At 39.8% G+C, this 19,897-nt stretch overlaps 1 protein-coding gene across 4 annotated transcripts in view; it reads left to right on the top strand.

The window, feature by feature from the left end:
* The window catches only part of PEAK1 (pseudopodium enriched atypical kinase 1), a 123,195-nt gene extending 104,290 nt beyond the window's left edge, over positions 1-18,905 (top strand). For all 4 annotated transcript variants that reach the window (XM_074879893.1, XM_074879891.1, XM_074879895.1 and 1 more), the window contains 2 exons: positions 818-1,566; positions 11,489-18,905. In XM_074879893.1, coding sequence (XP_074735994.1) covers positions 818-1,566; positions 11,489-12,646 — 1,907 coding nt within the window. In that variant the 3' untranslated portion in view covers positions 12,647-18,905. The remainder of the gene's footprint in view (positions 1-817; positions 1,567-11,488) is intronic.
* Positions 18,906-19,897: the final 992 nt, after the last annotated feature.

Below are 19,897 nucleotides of genomic sequence, written 5' to 3' on the forward strand. Positions count from 1 at the left end.
ATTGCAGCTTAAAAAATATTTCTGTTTTTGTAATCTCAAAATATGATCATACTCTTACTGAAAGCAGTGGCAACACATTTGTCAGCTTGAGCGAAAGTAGATTTAACTTCCTTGATGTCACCTCATGAATCTAGTAGGGCACTTTCCAATGTGACTGCCTAAGTATCTAAATTACGTTATTTGTGTCTGAAGTTTTCTGGTTTCCATTCTGAAGTAATGCTTTCAGGCTCTTTAGCACATTTCAAATCCAAGCGATGCCAAGTGCTTTACAGACTACTATGAGGATATATAGAAAAAGATCAGCTCACCTGCCAGTGAAATGCCCCTCTCAGAGAAATAGTATTCAAAGCCACTTAGCAACATCCACCCATAGTTTTTGCACATTCGAATAGGCAGTAAGGAATAATATTATAGTCAGTTGACTGCAGAAGGAATTATGGGAGACTGGGTATAATTACTGAAACAGGAATTTGGCTGGAGTGCCAAAGCTGATGTTCGGGTTTTGCTTGTGCTTTCTGTCATTAATCCCCTGTGATGTAAAATGCCAGCATTGCTAGCACTGAAACTGATTTTAATATATAGGCCAAGGTCAAATAAAGACTGGCTGTGTCTGACAATACATATGTGATGCTGATTTGGTCATTTTGCTTTCGAATTAGCTCTTTTCAGATAAGTATTTAGGTTTGCTTCAAATATTGGGGGGGTCCTAGTCAGGTTTGGGAGGTTTTTTGCCTTAAACTTCTTTGCAGAGTGCAAGTATGAGCAGCAGATGCAAAGTACTTTAATCTTCTATTACTATTATCTTTTTATTACGCAGGACAGTCCAGAGCAGCCATGATACCCCCAAAACAGCCAAGGCAACCAAAGGGAGCTTTGGATGATGCCATTGCCTTTGGAGGACTAGTAGACCAGGAGACAATGAACAACTTACAGCCAACACCACCTCCACTGCCAAAGAAAACCATTTTGAGAGCTAACACAGAGCCGACTCCCAGAGATCTCCAGAAGCAGGCTCTGGAGAACAACCTGTGCATTGTGGCCAATCCTACCTACGATATTGACACCAACTGGGAAGCAAGCAGCGCCTGCTCTTCGGTCAGCCTGGAGCTCAAGGTACTGGACAATGAGTCAGGAGATTCCTTGGACAGGCCTACAGAAAAACTAAGGGCAACAACCTCAGCAACTAACAGTGTTTCCAGCCTAACCACTATCAGTATTAAGGAGCGGTGTTCCAATAGCATGGAGTCTCTAACAGGGAGACGCATCTCGCAGACTAAGCAGGGCAAAGGTGTCCAGAAGCCACAAAGGCAAGCACTTTATCGAGGAATTGAAAACCGAGAAGAGGTGGTAGGTAAAATCCGAAGCCTTCACGCTGATTCACTGAAGAAGCTGGCACTTAAATGTGAAGATTTGTTCATGGCTGGACAAAAAGACCAGTTGCGATTCGGGGTGGACAGCTGGTCAGATTTCAGGCTAACCAGTGACAAGCCATGCTGTGAGGCAGGCGATGCGGTTTACTACCCAGCTTCTTACGCAAAAGATCCTCTCAACAATTACGCAGTCAAGGTAAGAGGGGCTTGAAAAACGGTAACCGTGACAATCAGTGTCAAAACATAACAACAATAACCACAATCTGCCACATGCCCAGTACTGATAAGTCCTACAAATAGAAGTGTGTGCTGCTTGCAGTAGAACTGTGTGAAAAGTAAGATTCCCAGGAATACAGGCTCTTCCTTCTATCAAGAACCATGTATGGCATTGGTATCTGCTGTTTAAGTTTCATCTGTTTTTATTGCAGCTCCAGAATTATTAAAATCAACACAACTTTTTATTTAATTAATGAAATATTGAAGGAAGAGATGTATTATTTTAACTGTGTGGGCAGTTTTTTGGAAACTTCCATTAACAAAATCCTTAGGTCATCTGCATGCAGATGATTCTAAATCATCACTCTTAGGAAAGATTTCAAAGTTTTCCATGTTCAGAGTCATGTAATTTTAAATGTAAAATCTAGGCTAATATATCTTTATGTTCCCATACAAGGTCTTATATTTTCATCAGCATTCATTACTGCCTTTCAAAAGCTCTGTTTAGCCATCAGTGTTGCCTTATGACCTATACTTAAAAAAAGTAGAACTTGTCAGTGTTAGTTTTGTGGCCTTTTTCTAAAGAAACAATTGATTTGTGTCTAGTTTATTCTCCAGCTAACACATAAAAGAAATAAGATTTACTAGATTTACTGCTAATGTACTAATGACTAGTTGGCAGCTATCTCATTAAATGTTGTTACTTTATGGACTTTTGTATAGGTAATTCTTTCTGACTGCTGTATCTCCACGGTTCTGAATGCTTATCTGGTAGGATGATAGTGAGACAGCTGAGACTCATAGCCCTGCCAGGCTTCCTGTGTGACCTTGAGCAAATCATTGAACTTCTGACGACTCCTTGTTGAAACTGAGATAAAACATTTATTACCCAACACAGGTGTGGGAGACTTAATCGATTATTCCTTATAGAGCATGTTGACATTCTCAGGAGGGTGGTGCAAAATGTTGTTACCACTCCTGCATGATTGTTTACAAGAAAGATACAAAAAAATAAAAGGTAAGATTGGTGCAACTGATAGGTTCTTCTGAAACTTGAAAAGGCATCTTTTTACGGCAGATCAGTGGGCATAACCATTTATATTTCTTTAGTTATCAAGAACCTCTTTTTGAAAAGATGTGAAATGAAATATGGATACCTTGTGGATGCCACATGCAGTGGTATGAAACAGCCAAGAACCAGACCATGAATATAGCTGGCAATCTACGCTGGTTGCAGAATCAACAGTCTGGCATTACTCAGTTTGGGGGGTTTTTTTAGTTTTAATACAATGATGCAAAAATGGTTGCGTCTAGGACCCGAAGTGGTATTTTTCTATACAGGCAGGTTTATCACTAAGGGAATTGTTCTTTGCACAGTATAGATGTGCCCTTAAAGTACTCCCTGACAGGCAAGACCTATGTAGTTGTTTTCTTATCTGCTGTCCTCCAAAATAAGTTTGTCTTGTAGAAAGCCAGTGAGCAGAACAGCAATGTAGCATGGTCAAATATGTGCTTTTTTTTTTGCTCTCATAATTCTGATGTATTAAAAATAGTTCTCAGACTAACAAAATTTATTGCAGTGTAATAGGTGTGATGGTCTTGAGAGTGAGTTGAAGTATCCACAAAATATCCTTGAGCTGGAGGTCACCATGAGTAGTTCTGTTAGGATGAGAGGAAAAGTTACTCTTGAAAATACTCTCCCTAGCACTTAACGTGATACAGGAAGATACTCTCACTACAAATGTTCTTTGCTTTCTTTATAAGCCAAGCAGGGCCAGCATAAAGGACTACTGCTGTCCTTTTGTTTTCTCTTTTACGTATCTTAAGTATTATGCGTTCAGCTAAGCTGGGTTTTCTTCAGTTGTGTGTTTCTTTGGTGTATATTTTTATTACTTCATTCTCTATGCTAATACATTGAATTTATATAGCGTTGTTTAAGCTGTGGTTACTGGACTTCTTTCCTCTAAAATCAGTTCTGGTACATTTCAACTTTGTCTTAACATTTGCCCCAAGTTGAACTTTGACTTATAAGTCATGAGTCCAGGATCAGATCTGTACAAAATCTCCTAACAACAGATTGCTATTACATTACGCAGAGATTTGGGGAATTTAGCTTCAACAAATATATCAGTTTTACTATAATGAGTATTTTTTGTGTGAGCCAAATTACAGAGTCATCTACCTCCAACAAATAAGCTATGTATTCCTGCCATTTTAAATCCCTTGTCCCCAAAACAGGACAGCAAAAATAGTGAGATTAAAATTACTGGTGTGCCTAGTGAATCCAAAATATAGTCTTCCTGTTATTTTTGATCAAGTCTTAGAAATAGACTTTGAAAGTGTATATGGAGCCACATCTTCGGACAGTGTAAATTTATGTAGCTCTTTTGAGTTTTGTAGAACTCTCTAAGCAACACTGGCTTAATTCAGACACTTCTTGAGTTCTATGATGTTAATATTACATTTGAGAAAAAATGTGATAATGGGTTTAATTATTATTTTCTTTGTAGAAAACAAGAGATTCACCCCCAAATGGTGATAAGAGTCTTAATGCATGTCAAAAACAAAAATTACATTTTAATATTATAGCTCCAAAAGTAGAATTCCAAAACTTAAAATTAAGTTTTAACCATTTGACTACCGCTGAATTAAATTTAGAAGAATGAATCTTTTGTCCAGATGAATGTACTCATGCACCTTTACAATCTGGTGGTATCACCAGCAAAAGATGCTTTGCTAAATTTGGTGGGGAATGAGCTCAACTTGTTCTGTTGGTGTGGATATTAGAGGAAACATTGTTTATAGGGGTGTGTTGTTTCAAAGGATTGTATTGTGCTTTTTGCTTCACTCTCACCTGATCTGCTAGTAAACATCCTGTGCAAAAAAAGTTGCAGGAAGCCATGTGGAAATTGTTTTGACTGAAACATTATAACTAAAAACAGTAAATAAGTGGTGATCAGAAAACTACTTTTCCAAATGGAAAAAACAAGTTCCCTTACAAGAAAGGTTTCCATAAAATTTCAGTCCCTGAGGTATTTTTCCTTCACTAAGTGGAGTACCACCTTCTAAGTAGTTGGTAGATCTGGGACAGTATGGATAAACATTCCCCTGAAACCACAGTCTTATCAGTAATTCCAAATATGTAGTGGAAAGGTTACACTAAAGTAAAAGCAGCAGAGAGCACCAGGTTTTTGTACAAAGAGAATTGGACGAGTTCAATTCTTAGTATTCCTTCACAGACTGAAGTAAGGCAGTGATATGACATGGATCTTTTTTATTTAAAAAAAATAAAATTATTACTCAGAATGAATAATAATTAGATAATTACTGTGTCAGTGATGTAAACTACTTCCACTTTCAGTATTAAACTCTCAAGGAAATTACTGTACAATATCATAGACACATAGCAATCATGATTCAGAGTCCACACGGAGCACTATAGACATAAAACCCCAGCAGGGTTATGGCCTGCAGCATGTGTGTTCTGGCTACGGGCACATGGTGCAATGCAGTTCAGGTAGGATAACAGGAATTGCAAAGGTGCAAACAGCTCAAAAGGAGCAGTCACAATTTATTGCTTTTATTGCTGCAGGGCAGCAGAAGTTCTAGCAGTAAAAGCTTAGGCTTCCTGCTAAGGTTCCTGTCCCAAGTATAAAATAGAGCAATGCACAAGTAAATAGTATTCGGCTGAGTCTGGCTGACAAGTTTCCTAGTTGCAGCTGACAATTATTTTCTAGTTATGTTTAGTTTGTCACAGTAAGCTAAGGTAGTTTTTTGGTAACTGTTTTCTAGTGGAGCTTCTTGGCAGAAGTGTTATTAAAGGGCATCCCAGAACTTCATGCTTCAGATCAAAATAAAGCTATATATGTTAAACTTTTAGCCCATTCCCAGTTCAGTCACAGCAGCATAGAATTCTGTATTTTGGCACATTGTTAAAAAGTCAAAGCTCTATTCCAAGGCCAGATCAAGAAAATGAGGTCAATCAGAGATCAAACTGGCCTCCTTGAAAAACGAGGTTGTGCCAAGAACAAGCTATCAATTTGGGATTAGCAAAATTTCATTCTACACAGAATTTCATTTGCAGTTGTCCCTCTGTGCAATACAACCAAGTAGCACAGATGGTGCAGTCTTTGCGATCTTCTGTGTTTCTCATTTTCAGCACTTGTAAATTCATTTTCTACAATATTCATCGTACTTTAAGTTCACTGACGCCCTGTAAAACGCATAGGACAGAGTAGAAATGAGATTCCCTGCTGGTAAAGTGGAAGTCAGCTGATGGCACAGTAGGCTACTGGACTCATAAAGGAAAAATAAGAGCTAATGCAGAACAGTTTTTAGAAGCTCTGAAACATTAAAATCTTGCTTCTGAGGGATGGGGGCAGGGGGAGAAAATTGAAATGCTAAGATATAAAGAAACCTGTCCTGTCCCTATAAACGTGATAGAAGTTTAGTTCATATGGATGCACTAAAGAAAAACTACATGATGACAGGGCATTCCAGTGAAAAGGAAGATGGAAACTTTCCATTCCTTCCTACTCATATCTCTCTTTTTTCTCATTGCTTTCTTGCATCATATGGAAGAGCTTTTTCCCAGCAATGCTTCATCTTTTGAACAACCAGCTCTTTATCAGCATTAGTAATAAGACTTGCCAAGCCCTTATCAACACCTTTCTTTCAGCTGTAATCACATACCGTATCTTCATAGCTCAGCTGATTGTATTTCATTAAAGCAAATTGTAAATGACTGATTGATCCCACTTTCTGTTGGTGTTGTAGTCAAAGTATTTTCACCTTTTTCTTCTGTGCCCAAAAACAGGAATTCAACATACTATATGTGTAAAAGGCAACAGGATTTCCTTTTTTTTTTTTTTTTGTAGACTAGATGACTGGAACAGAGAAAAGCTTTAAATATCATGCAAAGAAAACTGGACCGTATATTGACTCACAGTTTTGACATAGCATTAACTGTCACAAACAGAAAAGCAGCTCTGTATCCACTCCTTTAGCAATTTATCACAAGCAGTGTAAAACACCTGCTAATGAGGCCATCCAATTTCATAATTTGTTCCCTAAATCTTTTCAAATGTAAATATAGACTTTGGTTGCATAACTTACTATAACTCAAACATTTTGAAAACTTTAAATATTGGTCATTCAGATGATAGTTTTAGGTGATAGTGGAGTTATTCCAATACAAAACGCTAGGGTGAGCATTATTACCCATTAAAAGTATTAAACACTAGCATTCACTACTCTACTGCAAAATGGTAATATAAAATAGAGTTCTGGGTAGAAGCTGCAACTCAGAAAATGTAAAATATTGTAAGTTTGTCCATAATTAAAATTTACACTCTATGAACTGTCTTTGAACAGATCAGTAAGAAAACTTAGTTTGTCTCCACTGCTTACAGCACATCTTCCCCATTCTAGTAAGATACTGTTAAATCAGAATCTGAACTCCGCAATCCAAAACCCCGGGACTTCTTTGGACTCATGCAGCTGTATTTCACAGCAAAAGTCTGAAGAGCAGCCAGACGCTTACAGGAATATATACTACTGCAGGTCTGTCTTTTAGAAACTCTTTAATGAATTTAATGAATTTAGTCGGGTGTCCAATTTGTTGTCATACTCCAGTTTCCGGGTGCTGCTTCTAGACAGTCTAGCTTTCCATTCCCCTTGTCAATGACAGTTTTAGTGTTTGTGTAGTCAGCAATTTAATCAGCCTTAAATAACCCAGCTGCTTCTTGCACTTCTCACTTCAGGTTGTTTGTAAACAAAAAGTGAGAAGCAGAAAATGCATGTCTAATCAGATCTCAGCCCTCTTGTCTTTGTACATATTGCATGCATGTTCATGTACCCATATAACTTCCCTGTATTAAACAAGAGAAGTTAAAGTGTCCAAAAGTCATCACTGTTGGGCATTTGTGGGATTAGAGGGCTTTTCTTCTTTTTTGGTTATCTTACAGCAGAATAAGGAGGGAAAAGCTGTTTTCATGAATGCAGTCATCCTAGTATTGATTTTAATCATAATACTATTTAGTCTTTAATTTCTCTTTTGTTAATATAAAGAGAGGAGTCTGAAACAAAAACTTGTGTTTAAAACCGACATTGGGGAAAGTTTGGCTCTGTTGTGGATTCAGACTTTAGAGTGGACACTGCTCTGAAGGTTTTCGTGAACCACAGTAACAATCAAGTTCATAATGTGACTTGTTCACCCTGGGAAGTGTTAAAAGGATCATTATATATAAAGCTCTGTTCTTCTTGATGCTGGAGAGATCTTAAACTTGGAATACTGTATTCGTCATAGGGTACCACTCTTCAGAAAGATGTAATAAATGAGGAGAATCTAGAAAAGAGCAATAAGAATCAGAGGGTTAGGAATAAAGATAAGAGGAATGAGGGTTGGTTATTTTCAAAAAGAAAATATTTTCCCAAGTGTAAAGGTGTAATGTTTAAAGGATGGGAATTAATATTTTTTAATATCAGCTAGAAGAAGGGCTATGGCTTTAAACTGAAGTAAAATAGACTTAGGATTGAATAGCAGGAAGAAAGAGAAAGGAGAAGATCGAGAAGGACAACTCTCTCTTGGGGTGTTTTTAGTAGGTTGGAAAGGCAGTTCTTAGGAATGGTTCAGCTGGCAACATACAGATCAGATTTGCCTTGCAGGCCAGTTCTGCTGGATCAGAGGAAAAGGGAATGGGTGCAAAGGCAGCGTACTCTGCCCTAATAGCTGAATGCCTTTTGGTGCAGATGTGCGTGGCCAGTCATTTGTACATTAGAAGGAAGCATTACCACATCCACAGAAGCCTACGAAAGTGTGCTTTTGTACTATCACAATTCTAGGATTGACAATATTTTCTAAAAGGAGTGAACCAAGGCTGATTTTGAGAGGTGCAAAATCTATCTCCTATTATTTTAGCTTAAATTCCAGTAATAAATGAGAGCCCTTTTCTGAAGTAAGTAGAAAAAAGAGGCTGCCTAGGAGTAAAATCAGAAACTACCCTTGTAAAGAGTCCCTCCCCATCTTTCCTGTAGGCCCCTTTTACTTCTCCAGGCTGGACAACCCCAACTCTCTCAGCCTGTCCCCATAAGGGAGGGGAGAAGCTCCAGCCCCTGATCATCTTCGTGGCCTCCTCTGGATCTGCTTGAGCAGGTCCATGTCCTTCTTATATTGGAGGGCCCAGAGCTGGACCCAGCACTGCAGGGGGGGTCTCATGAGAGTGGAGTAGAGGGGGAGAATCCCCTCCCCATACCTGCTGGCCACACTTCTCTGGATGCAGCCCAGGTTACCTTTGGCTTTCCGGGCTGTGAGTACACGTTGCTGGCTCACAGTCAGTTTTCCATCCACAAATCCTCCCCAAGTCCTTCTCCTTGGGGCTGCTCTCAATCCACTCATGGCCCAGCCTGGATTTGTGCTTGGGATTGCCCCGACCCATGGGCAGGACCTTGCCCTTGGCCTTGCTGAACTCCATGAGGTTTGCACGTCCCACCTCTCCAGCCTGTCCAGGTCCCTCTGGATGGATCCCTTCCCTCCAGCGTGTGACCGCACCACACAGCTCGGTGTCGTTGTTGAACTTGCTGAGGGTGCACTCGATCCCACTGTCCATGTCGCCAACAAAGATGTTAAACAGCGCCGGTCCCAACCCCGACCCCTGAGGATGCCACTTGTCACTCCTCTCCACTTGGACATCGAGCCACTGACCACAACTCTTTGAGTGCGACCATCCAGCCAATTCCTTATCCACCAAGTGCTGCATCCATCAAATCCATGTCTCTCCAATTTAAATTGAGACAAAAATGTCATGTGGGACAGTGTCAAATGCTTTGCACACGTCCAGGTAGATGACATCAGTTGCTCTTCCCTCGTCCACTAGCGTTGGATAAGGTTATTTCCTTAACAGCTGTTCTCCCCATCAGATTTGACACGCGCTGGTAGGGTCTATACACCACTTTTCTAGTTCTGTCTTCTGTGCAGTATTAAGTATTTAATAAATCTGGGGACTTCAGTCTCCAAGACAATCAGCTGACATTTTCTTTTCATATATAATTCAAAGGCTAATGCTGTGTTTTTACTGTATTTGTTTAAAATTTTGTAACTCTTGAGAGAAGGGGGGGACAACTTTCCATGATAACTCACTTCACCTCTAACAGCATGAAATACAGTTGAAAATTTAAATTGGCAAGAGCCACTGTACAAAGAGGATAACTACCAACATTTCCAGAAAATTATGAGGTTTGTCTCTTAAAATTAACTAGAAACTGCATTTTTCAAATTTGTTTTGTTTGTGCATGGCAGTTATAAACAGGCAGTTTAAGCTGCCTACATAATATGTAGGGAAATTTAAATGCTTGTGAAGTATGGAAATATGCACAGTATCAAAGACAGGAAGACAATCCAAATACTGTTACTACCTGTGTCTACTTCCATATGATTATCTGACAATGCACGTTTCCAATCCCATTAAACTATATGTTTCTTAACCCCACAAGCACATAAAAGCTGAAAAACTTTTTTTTTTTTTTTTGGTAGTGAAAGCTAAGTTTATAACTTACCCTACATAAGTTCCTGAGAAGGGGAAAACTGAGGAATGGGGAGAAAAGTCACCTTATGCTTATATTTAGGGCTAGTGTGAGATCTGGGCTCCTTGGTGGTTGTAACTGTGTAGAACTAGTGCTGACTTTTACTAAGCTTATTTATCTGGCTTTCCTTGGTTTTCAGAGATGAGCTCAGGGAAGCTGTAATTTCATGTGAAGAGAGATGTCTTCCTATTTTGTCTTCCTCTGAGCTCTGCAGTTAAGACCTGTTGGTGCATTATACCAACTGAATACTTGGGCTCTAACCTTGTAAAGATTAAAACATACACTTAACCTTACACACTTTGGACAATCTCACTGAAGTCAGTAGAACTAAGGTTAATATGCAAAGGTCAACATGCCAGAGTCTTTGTAGGGCTGTAATTTTAATCAGTAAATGCCTTAGAACAGAGGCCCTGATAGAGGTTGTCCAGTGACTGTTATAAGGGGTTGGAGCTGCCAGTTGTTATGGCAGTGCAAACAATTAATAAGGCTAATTATTATGGTGATAATGTATATATCAACAAGATATTTCTGGACAGAAATTAAATACAGCTGTACATGGCAAAATAAAAACATATACTTAGGATCTTAACAAATAATTTAAAGCAATTAAGGTACCATGTTCTAATGAATTTCCGTTCATCACCTGAGCCACAGCAAGTATGCTTGCCAGCAGCCCTGCCATGCACATGTACACCCCTTGCTGCAGACATGATGTGTTGGCTTGACACAGCTGCAGCGAAGAGATTTCAGTTTCCAATTACAGTGGGCAAGGAGCATGCAACCAGTCACTTAACTCAGCTGACAGGTGGTAACTTGTTATGCCATGCTAACGCAGTCATCTGCAATCCTGTGATCATATCCTCAAATATTCTATGGGTGTTTCTTTGTATTTCCTATTGCTATTGATTATTTTTAGCTTGTTCAAGCTTCACACAAAGCTGAGAGAACACAAAATAAAATCATATGGATAAATAAGTAACTGTAAAGTAAGCTTCACTGTGCATTTACCATATATATCAGCTGCTCTTCTGACCAAAAGCGTGACCTGCCTGAACTCTATTTTCCATTGAATAATGTATGCAGAGGGAGAGCTGCTGGCACATATTGGTCTGCAGCTGCTTACTATCCAATGGAAACTGTTCGTGTGCCTTAAGATGTGCCTTCACTGTTCATGTGCCAAGGTCAGTTCAGTGACCTCTTCAGTGCTTGTGTTTAGGATTACTGTGGCTACCCATCAACAAAGTACAAATTTAAAAAAATAAAAGGATATCAAATTTAGAAATTTAAAAGTTTTATCTGTTCTGTTTATTTCCTTCCCCCAGATTTGTAAGAGCAAAGCTAAGGAATCCCAGCAGTATTATCACAGCCTATCTATCCGGCAGAGTCTGGCTATCAACTTTAACATCCAACAGGACTGTGGCCATTTCCTTGCTGAAGTACCAGTTCGTCTCCTTCCATGGGAGGATGCCAATGCACCAGAGGTGGAAGAAGAAGAGCAGGAAGAAGAGGAGAAGGAGCCTGAGCAAAAGAACAGAGATGCTCCTTCCAACACAGAGGCTTCACAGAAAGACAGCTCAAGCAACCAGGGGACCATCAGCAAGCCACGCAGCCGTGTTGTGGTCATCACGCGGGAGGTCCCATACCTAACTGTGGCCGACTTTGTGCGAGAATCTGCGCCCCGCCATGCAAAAAGCCCAGATTTATATGAGAGGCAGGTCTGTCTACTGCTTTTACAGCTGTGTTTGGGCCTGGAGCACCTGAAACCCTATCATATCACACACTGTGATCTGCGGTTAGAGAACCTGCTGCTGGTTCATTCCAGGCCAGGAGGCAGCCCTCTGAGCTCTGAGTCCATGGAACCCAGTCCTAACACTGCCTGCCCAGCCAGACTAATAGTAAGCAATTTCTCCCAGGCCAAGCAGAAGAGTCATATGGTGGATCCTGAGGTCCTACGGGATCAGTCCCGCCTGGCTCCAGAAATCATCACTGCAACACAGTACAAAAAGTGTGATGAGTTCCAGACTGGCATCCTCATCTACGAAATGCTGCACTTACCCAACCCCTTTGATGAGAATCCAGAGCTGAAGGAGAAGGAGTATACTCGTGCTGATCTCCCCAAGATTCCTTGCCGTTCCCTCTACTCTCAAGGGCTTCAGCAACTTGCCAGCTGCCTGCTGAATCCCAACCCTTCAGAGAGGATCCTGATATCAGAAGCCAAGGGAATCCTTCAGTGTTTGCTTTGGGGTCCACGTGAGGACTTGTTCCATGCTCTAAGTACATCTTCCAACCCCTCACGGAGAGATGCTGTACTTCAGAACTGGCTGGATATAAAAAGGACGCTGCTGATGATCAAGTTTGCAGAGAAGTCCTTGGACAGGGACTGTGGAGTTATTCTGGAAGACTGGCTTTGTTGTCAGTATCTGGCTTTTGCCACTATAGACTCACTTCACCGCATTGTGAGAATCATGCAGCAGCACTAGTTTGTAGAGCCTGTTGCTTTTCATGAAGCACCCCACACCTACACCCCAGCCCTCACTCCAGCCTGCCCTAGGGCTCACACTTTGTATAAGTGTTAAAAAATAGCCTAGATGTCAAAGCCAGCAACTCTGAGCAAATAGGTTCCAACTGGAGAAATTGCATCCTGTACCAAATATGACAGAAACTTTACTTTTTTGCCAGGCCTGTTGGGGATTGATTATATATACATGACTCCATTTAGTTCAGACAGTATGTAACTTGATTAGTATCTGGCTGAAAAGGAGAGCAAACTTTGATACCACTATTTCTACCACTGCAGTAAACAAATTGCCCTCCTCTTCTGGGTAGTTTCTGTCATTTCCGTATGTAGCATTGGTTAATGAATAGCAGTGACTATAAGCAGAGATGGATTAGTTGTAAATGTGAGATGAATGATCCACCACGCCACAAAACACTCATTTGCTTCCATTCCACATACCACACTAAATTTTCTCTCAGCTTAGTCCCTCACAAGCAGGCTGAACTCCTTTTTCCTTTGGTCTCAACCAAACAGATTCTGTTTTTTCTCTTATGCTTTACACCTTCTTTTTTTTCCTCCCCAGATGTGGTTATCCTGCTGACTGCGACAAGTGTCAGTGGGCAGTAAGCATCTGTGTTCAGTCCTCTTCCCTCCTTCTCTGACTCACTGCCTACCCATATAACCACGGATCCATGATTTCAACAATGCTGCCTTAATCAGACCATTACCCTTAGCTTAAGACCTCTGCGTTAAAAAGCAGAATATGCGTGCTTTGTCTATCCCATTTCCTACATGACATTCACCAGTCTGGACTGTTGATGTACTGTAGCTATAATCACATTTATACAAGAACAATACAACACATGGTGGGCAATTGAAATTCCCCTTCCATTGCAAAGGCACTAAAGCCTGACTTGAAATGGATGGGATGTACATAACCTTCTCTGACAATCACTGCTATGAATCGGGGATGAAAATAACAGCCACCTCTTCTGTTTTATTTTGGTCTGCTCTTGTCACTTGTGCCATATTGCAAAGTGGGACAGAAATTGGCTCTGCTGGTGTCTTGGCAGGAGATAGAAATGTTTAGAGCTTGTCTGTGTGTAGCTAACAGGCCACATGGAGACACTTTTACTGCAGACACAGTTCTCTGAAGGGTAAAAACAAGGGGGCAAAAACACTGTTGTTTAATTATTGAGGGAGCTGTTAAGTTTGGCAGCCACAACTAACAGTATCATGATCCATTTTTCCCACAGCGGTGTTTGGCTGCGTATCTCGTCTGTCGTAACTAGTGTTTTCTAATGTTGCTATAGACAACACCCTAAAAATGGAATGTTGTCAGAATAGCTCTGAGCATTGCAGACAGAGTTTAGGACTAGAACAGGAATTAGTGAGTATTAAAGAGGCGGAATTTTTAAAAACTCAACCTGAAGGAGCTTTCCACTTTTAGAGGCCGCTGCTGACTTCCTTCCCTGACTTCATGGCTGTTTCCTATGGAACCTCTGCAGTTGTACCCAACGGTATCTTTGCTCAGTATTGCTAGGCTCTGAATTGTTTCCTGAATTGAATTGCTCTGAAGAATTGATCTGGATGCAGGGGAAAAAGTGATACCGAATGTTCTGACCTGGGTGATGGAAAGCAGACAGCCCTAGTTATGAGCCTGTGCTTCTCTCCTATGGATGTATGTGCAATTCTTGTATGTATTTTTTAAAGCTGTACGTTACAGTGTTCACTTTACAAACCAGCCTTTACCTGATGCTAGATCTGCAGCCCCTTCCTTTACTTTCCTGGCACATAAATGCACAGATACCCGTGTGTTCTTTTTATGGATTGATGTTTCATTTTAATTGTTAAAACTGTGAGGAATCAATTCACTTCAGCCTTGAAACAAATAGCCACTTTATACAGCATATGCATGCTTGGACCAGATGCATGGAAACTGAACAAACAGTCCTGCAGGCTTAAAGTCAGCGAAACTAGCTCTGGATCCACACCGTACATTTGGAGGGGTTGAAATGTCTATCTTGTTCTTCTCTGGCATCTATCAGAGCTAAGCTGAATTGTGTGTGGAAGCCTACATCGATTGTGCCGTAGTATAGACTGTCTTTGTGACCTTTCTAAAGATTTTTTTGAAACTTCTGATTATTGTTCTTTTGTTTGATTCACCTGTATCAGTGAAGGATCAGGCAAGGATAAGGATCATATATTTTAATGTGATTTTTTTTTTTTTCTTTCTCTTTTGGCAAAAAGGTTAGGATGGCGGCATTGATGCAGAAAAAGAGGACAGTGCATTAAAAGCCCAAGTGCAATGTATGTAGTTGAGGTACTTCCACTACATCAGGAAAGAAAGTTTCTATACTACTGCTGAGCAGCTCGTAGAAGAACCTTTACAAAGAATCACACACACGTTCAATGCAGCCCTGCTTTATCTGGACACAGGAGGGCAATGCTCTCATAGCTTAAATACACCAAGCATGACAAGACACTCGCTTACTATCTACTAGCTATTAGTCACAATGTGTTGAGCTATGAGTAGGGCTTCTTGTTCTCTGTGGTCTGGTTTTGTGTTTGTTTTGTAGTGCATGTGCGCACATAACTTCTCACCCAACTCATATAGGCCGTACAAGCAACTCTTGGACCACTTGCCATTGCAGTGGGCTCGTTCCTTGAAGCTGGTAGGTGTTTCCGTGTTTAAGGACACATGTTCTCAGTGTCACTTTCACGTCAACACGCACATGCAGAGTTGAATTTTGAATGTTTTACAACATACGTATTTAATGCAGCTGGTCCGAAGCCTTTGTATCTCTTGCTATCTAATTTCAGTTTGTACCTTTTGTGATGAACCAATACTCATTTTAGCTCTGCAGTATAATCAAGCATGGATAGATGTTCACTACCCATCTCCTTCTTGTGCAGCACTGGGTAAACTTTAGCAATTTGTGATGTTGTGTGTTTTTTTTTTTTTTCTTTAAAAAAGAAAGAATGGTCAAAGTAGTCGAACACAATCAGGCCTGAGCTATCCTTGGAGAGCTTGAGGCTGACTTTGCAGATACGCCCATAACCGATGATTGTAACTGTGTTTGTGGTAGTTCTCCATTCTGGGAACAGATTGTGCCACATAAATATACGAGAATGTATGCATTAAACTGATTGTAAACAAATCCTAAGAATGCTACAGCATAATTGCTAAGCAAAAGGAAAAAAACCCGCTCTGTTTGTAACTGGGATCCTGTGTATGACAGGAACAAAAGCCCTGGCTGTGCATGTTATAACTTACTTGAATACGTGCACAGATCTTGAATTTTCTTTTAGCAATGTCGCACTTTCAGTTGAGCTCATGAAATAGGAAGAGCTGCAAATCTAAGATAACAGTATTGCCTGTAAATATATATTTTTCTATGAATAAAAGCTGTCATTCAAATATTTTTAACATGAACTCTAAAGATTTTTCCACTGGAAACTAATTTCTGGAAAAATCAAACACTTGTTTGAAGAATTATGATGAGTGGTTTCTGATCCTATTAGAGCCATTAAAAACCTCTCTAACGTTACAGAGAGAGCACAGTGATTGGATTCACAATGTTTAGTGCCTTGTCAAAAACCTAAAATGTAGCTGGTCAGTTGGTGGAAATCTTACTCTTTCATAATAGCCCTAGAAATGATACTGCCCATATTAGGATGCAAACAACTTTACAAAACTAAATGCTGTACTTCATATGATACTGAGTTGATCTATTCAATGAGATTTGGTTTTGGAGTTTATGTGAACAAGTTCCTTTAAGTTGCTTGAGGTACAGCATAAACCTGCAGTAACAAAATCGTGGGCTTTCAAATTTGGGATCTGCACAGGGAGAGTAATAGTGGATAACAAGTCAATTGGTCTAGACTGACCACAGGATCAGAAGAAGCCTATTGCTTTGACAATCTACTGCAGACACTCAGCTTCTAGGACGTGAGGAATCTGATTCGTCTGGAAGAAGCAGTGAAGGTAAGATGTGCTGCTCCTGCTGTAGGTAGTGGATGTGCTGCACACCATACCCTGGTGTGAAATGGAAAACGCTGTTAAAACAGGAGTTCTAAAAAACTACTCCTGAGATGTTATGAGAAATGGTTTTGGTTTGTATTTCTCAAATGGGAATTACTTATTCACTAATTATCTTTCAAACCTCAGATCTGATCCAGTCAATACGCATAACCAGGTGAATATAAAAAGAACCTACTAGTGAAAACTTGTCTACAAATTTTCAGAAATGAAGGAATCCAGAATTTTATTTTGGAGCCTCTGAAATGTCCAAATATAGAAGCCTGGTCTCACTTCAATATTCAGACACAATGAAATCAATAACGCAAGGTAGGATATCATGTTGCTGGCCCACAGACAAGAATGCATGTAGCATTTACAGAAATGTTCCACCTTAAATCTGTTACGCTCCACACATCCAGGCAGCACCCCCAGGGTGTGAATGGATCATCTTGACATTTTAACACAGGGGAATTCCCACATATTGGAAAGAAAAATACATTATTTAAATAAATCACATGTGTGTTAGGGTTCAGCTACTTGGAGAATCTATTCAGCAGCTTCACTCTGTAGGTCCTTAACTTTAGCATGTAAAAATAGTATTTGCTGCTGAAATAAAAGGTATCTGTTTCTCAATTCTTGTGCTGAGATGCCCCACCTAATTTTCTTTTGTTTGTAATAGCAATTAAATTCATATGTAAATATAAATTAAATAGTCTTGGTTTTATTTAAATCAATTGTAACTTTTCTGAGGGATACAATGGAAACTGAATCAGACCCTTTAATGCACTTTCCTTTCCTCCTCTCTCCAAATAGGAATTCAGCTGTTTCTCTGCAGAAGCAGTACATGACCATTATTCCCTGCATGACTAGGTCATCTATTTCACTCTGATTTTGCAGAGGTAGTGTTGGTTCTGCTCAAACTCCTGTAAAACCTAGAGCACAATCCGAGCCCTTCAGCCCATGTAGAGAGAGATGTGATGATGATTTAGTCATGCAGTAAGATAACATCAAAGAAGAGCAGAATTGAATTTTAAATACCTCTATAAAAATACACCTGTGGAAATATTCTGTAAACAACCACCTGGATTCCAAACACTTCAAGGGAGGAATACACAAAAAATACTTTTCAAAAGAAATACTGGGGAGAAATTTCTTTAGGGCACCCTAAAAGGAGGAGCAAGTCTTTCCCACTGCGATGTTGCAGAGAATTTCTAGTAGATGTTTGTTTGGATTTTATTATTCACCTGGATGCAGTATTAGAAGGATGGTAACTTTGAATAGGTGTAGAATGTAATTTAAATAATTTCCTGTAAGTCTCCTTGCATTGGTACTCCACTCAGCATTTAGTTGGAAACCACAGAATGCTTTCAGATCAGAGTTGCCAGTGAGAAATGAAATACTGAACTTACCTGTACATAAGCATTTTTCCACTCTACAGAATTTGAGCATTTGGTTTGTACTTCGGACTATATTTTTTTTTTCCATAAATCCAAGGGGAAGATTTCAGGGATTTAGAAGAGTTTGGAACTTTTTTTATATGGAGGAAATATTTGTTCATATATATATACATACATATATATATGTGTGTGTGGGCATGTTGTAATATATATATGTATGTATATAAATTTTTGTATCCCAAAAGTATTCTTTGCCCCTTTTTGCTTGAAAATATATATATTATATATTGTATATATAATATATATTTAAGAGTGTGTAAATTTGAATATAGTCATTTCATAAATAACACCTCTTCAAAAACGACTTGAAACTACTGTTTCTTTGTCCTTTGGCTTGGTGGTATTAGAAGGTTTTGCAGTTGAAATCCTTGGGTTTTTTTCTTTTAAAACTTAATTATGCTGAGCATTTAAGAATATGTTATTGTTTTTAATAAAAGGGGGAAATTTATTTTTCAATTAGGGATTCCAAAATCAATGGACTTTTATAAACGGAATTTCTTTAAATCCCTTGAATAAGGGATATTTTTTTTTTCAACTCCATTCTTGTGGGTAATTTGTATTTGGAATTCCTGGTTGCATTGCTTTATCTGGTGCTTCATATTGATATTTACACGTTTTTATATAAGTAAGTATATAAAATTCAAGCCTTCCTTTGTGATCAGGGGCAGTTACACTCTGGTTTGCTGTGGTACTTTGCTGTGTACTCTGTGGCATTCATGTTACTGTGTAAATAAACTAGTTTTATTACACTCAAAATCAAACTTGCTGTTGTCTCATTCTTCTCTCTTCCTAGGCAATTAGATGAAAATGTGTATTTCTGAGGAAAATGCATGTGGCAAGTCCAGCAAAAGATTGTCCTACAAGAATAGCTGGCTAGTTTGCAGCAGCAGCTGGTGTGCAAGTGTGGCAGATACAAACTTCGGTTGAAGAGTCTGATGCTCTGCACCTCCAGACATGGCGCCACATTGGCCGGGCATCCCAGCTGCCGGAATTGCCAGTGCTTGGGACATTGTGCCACCTCCCGCCTCTGGCATTTTCCCCAGAAGTCTCACCATGGCTGGCACTATTTCAGCTCTATCTGGACAAGTGGCAGTGGCAGGCCAAAAATAAACTGGCCACCAGCAGCTGCTGTTGACTGAACCAGTGTCTGTCTTGTAAGGCCTTCTTGGAGAGAAGTGACTTGACACGTGAATGAACTGGAGACAGCCACATGTCCACACTGGGGCAGCCATTATCACTGAAGGAGCTGAGCCGAAGGTAGCAATTTCCCTAGTGTGGACAGGGCTTACATGACCTGCTCTGAAGGAATAAAATGACTTTTAAGTCAAATGTCTATATGCTGAGACAAAGCAGGATGCCTCTGAGGCAGTCGTGTGCGGTGGAATTCATTTTGTGTCTGATCTGTTACCTTGAAGCATACAGCCTGATGGAGGGTCTGTGAAAAACAGGTGGGATAATATGCATCTTCCATGATCATGCAGACACACTTCAGTGGCAGTGAGATCAAACAGCTCAATTTCGTACCCAGATTTGATAGGCAGCAATGGTGGCTGCAGATGCTAATTTATTAGCACAGAGCAGATGACACCATATACTTCGGAGCAATGCTGTGCTTCTGCGTGACAATCACACTGCTCACAAATACTTTAAAAAAAAAAAACTCAAACAAAAAAAGCACCCTGAGGGCTTTATTCTTCCACAGTTACAGTGGCTTTGCACAGGTATGCTATCAATTTCAATGTGATCAGAATTA

Source organism: Strix uralensis, chromosome 11 (genome assembly GCF_047716275.1).
Source record: "Strix uralensis isolate ZFMK-TIS-50842 chromosome 11, bStrUra1, whole genome shotgun sequence".
NCBI lineage: Eukaryota > Metazoa > Chordata > Aves > Strigiformes > Strigidae > Strix > Strix uralensis.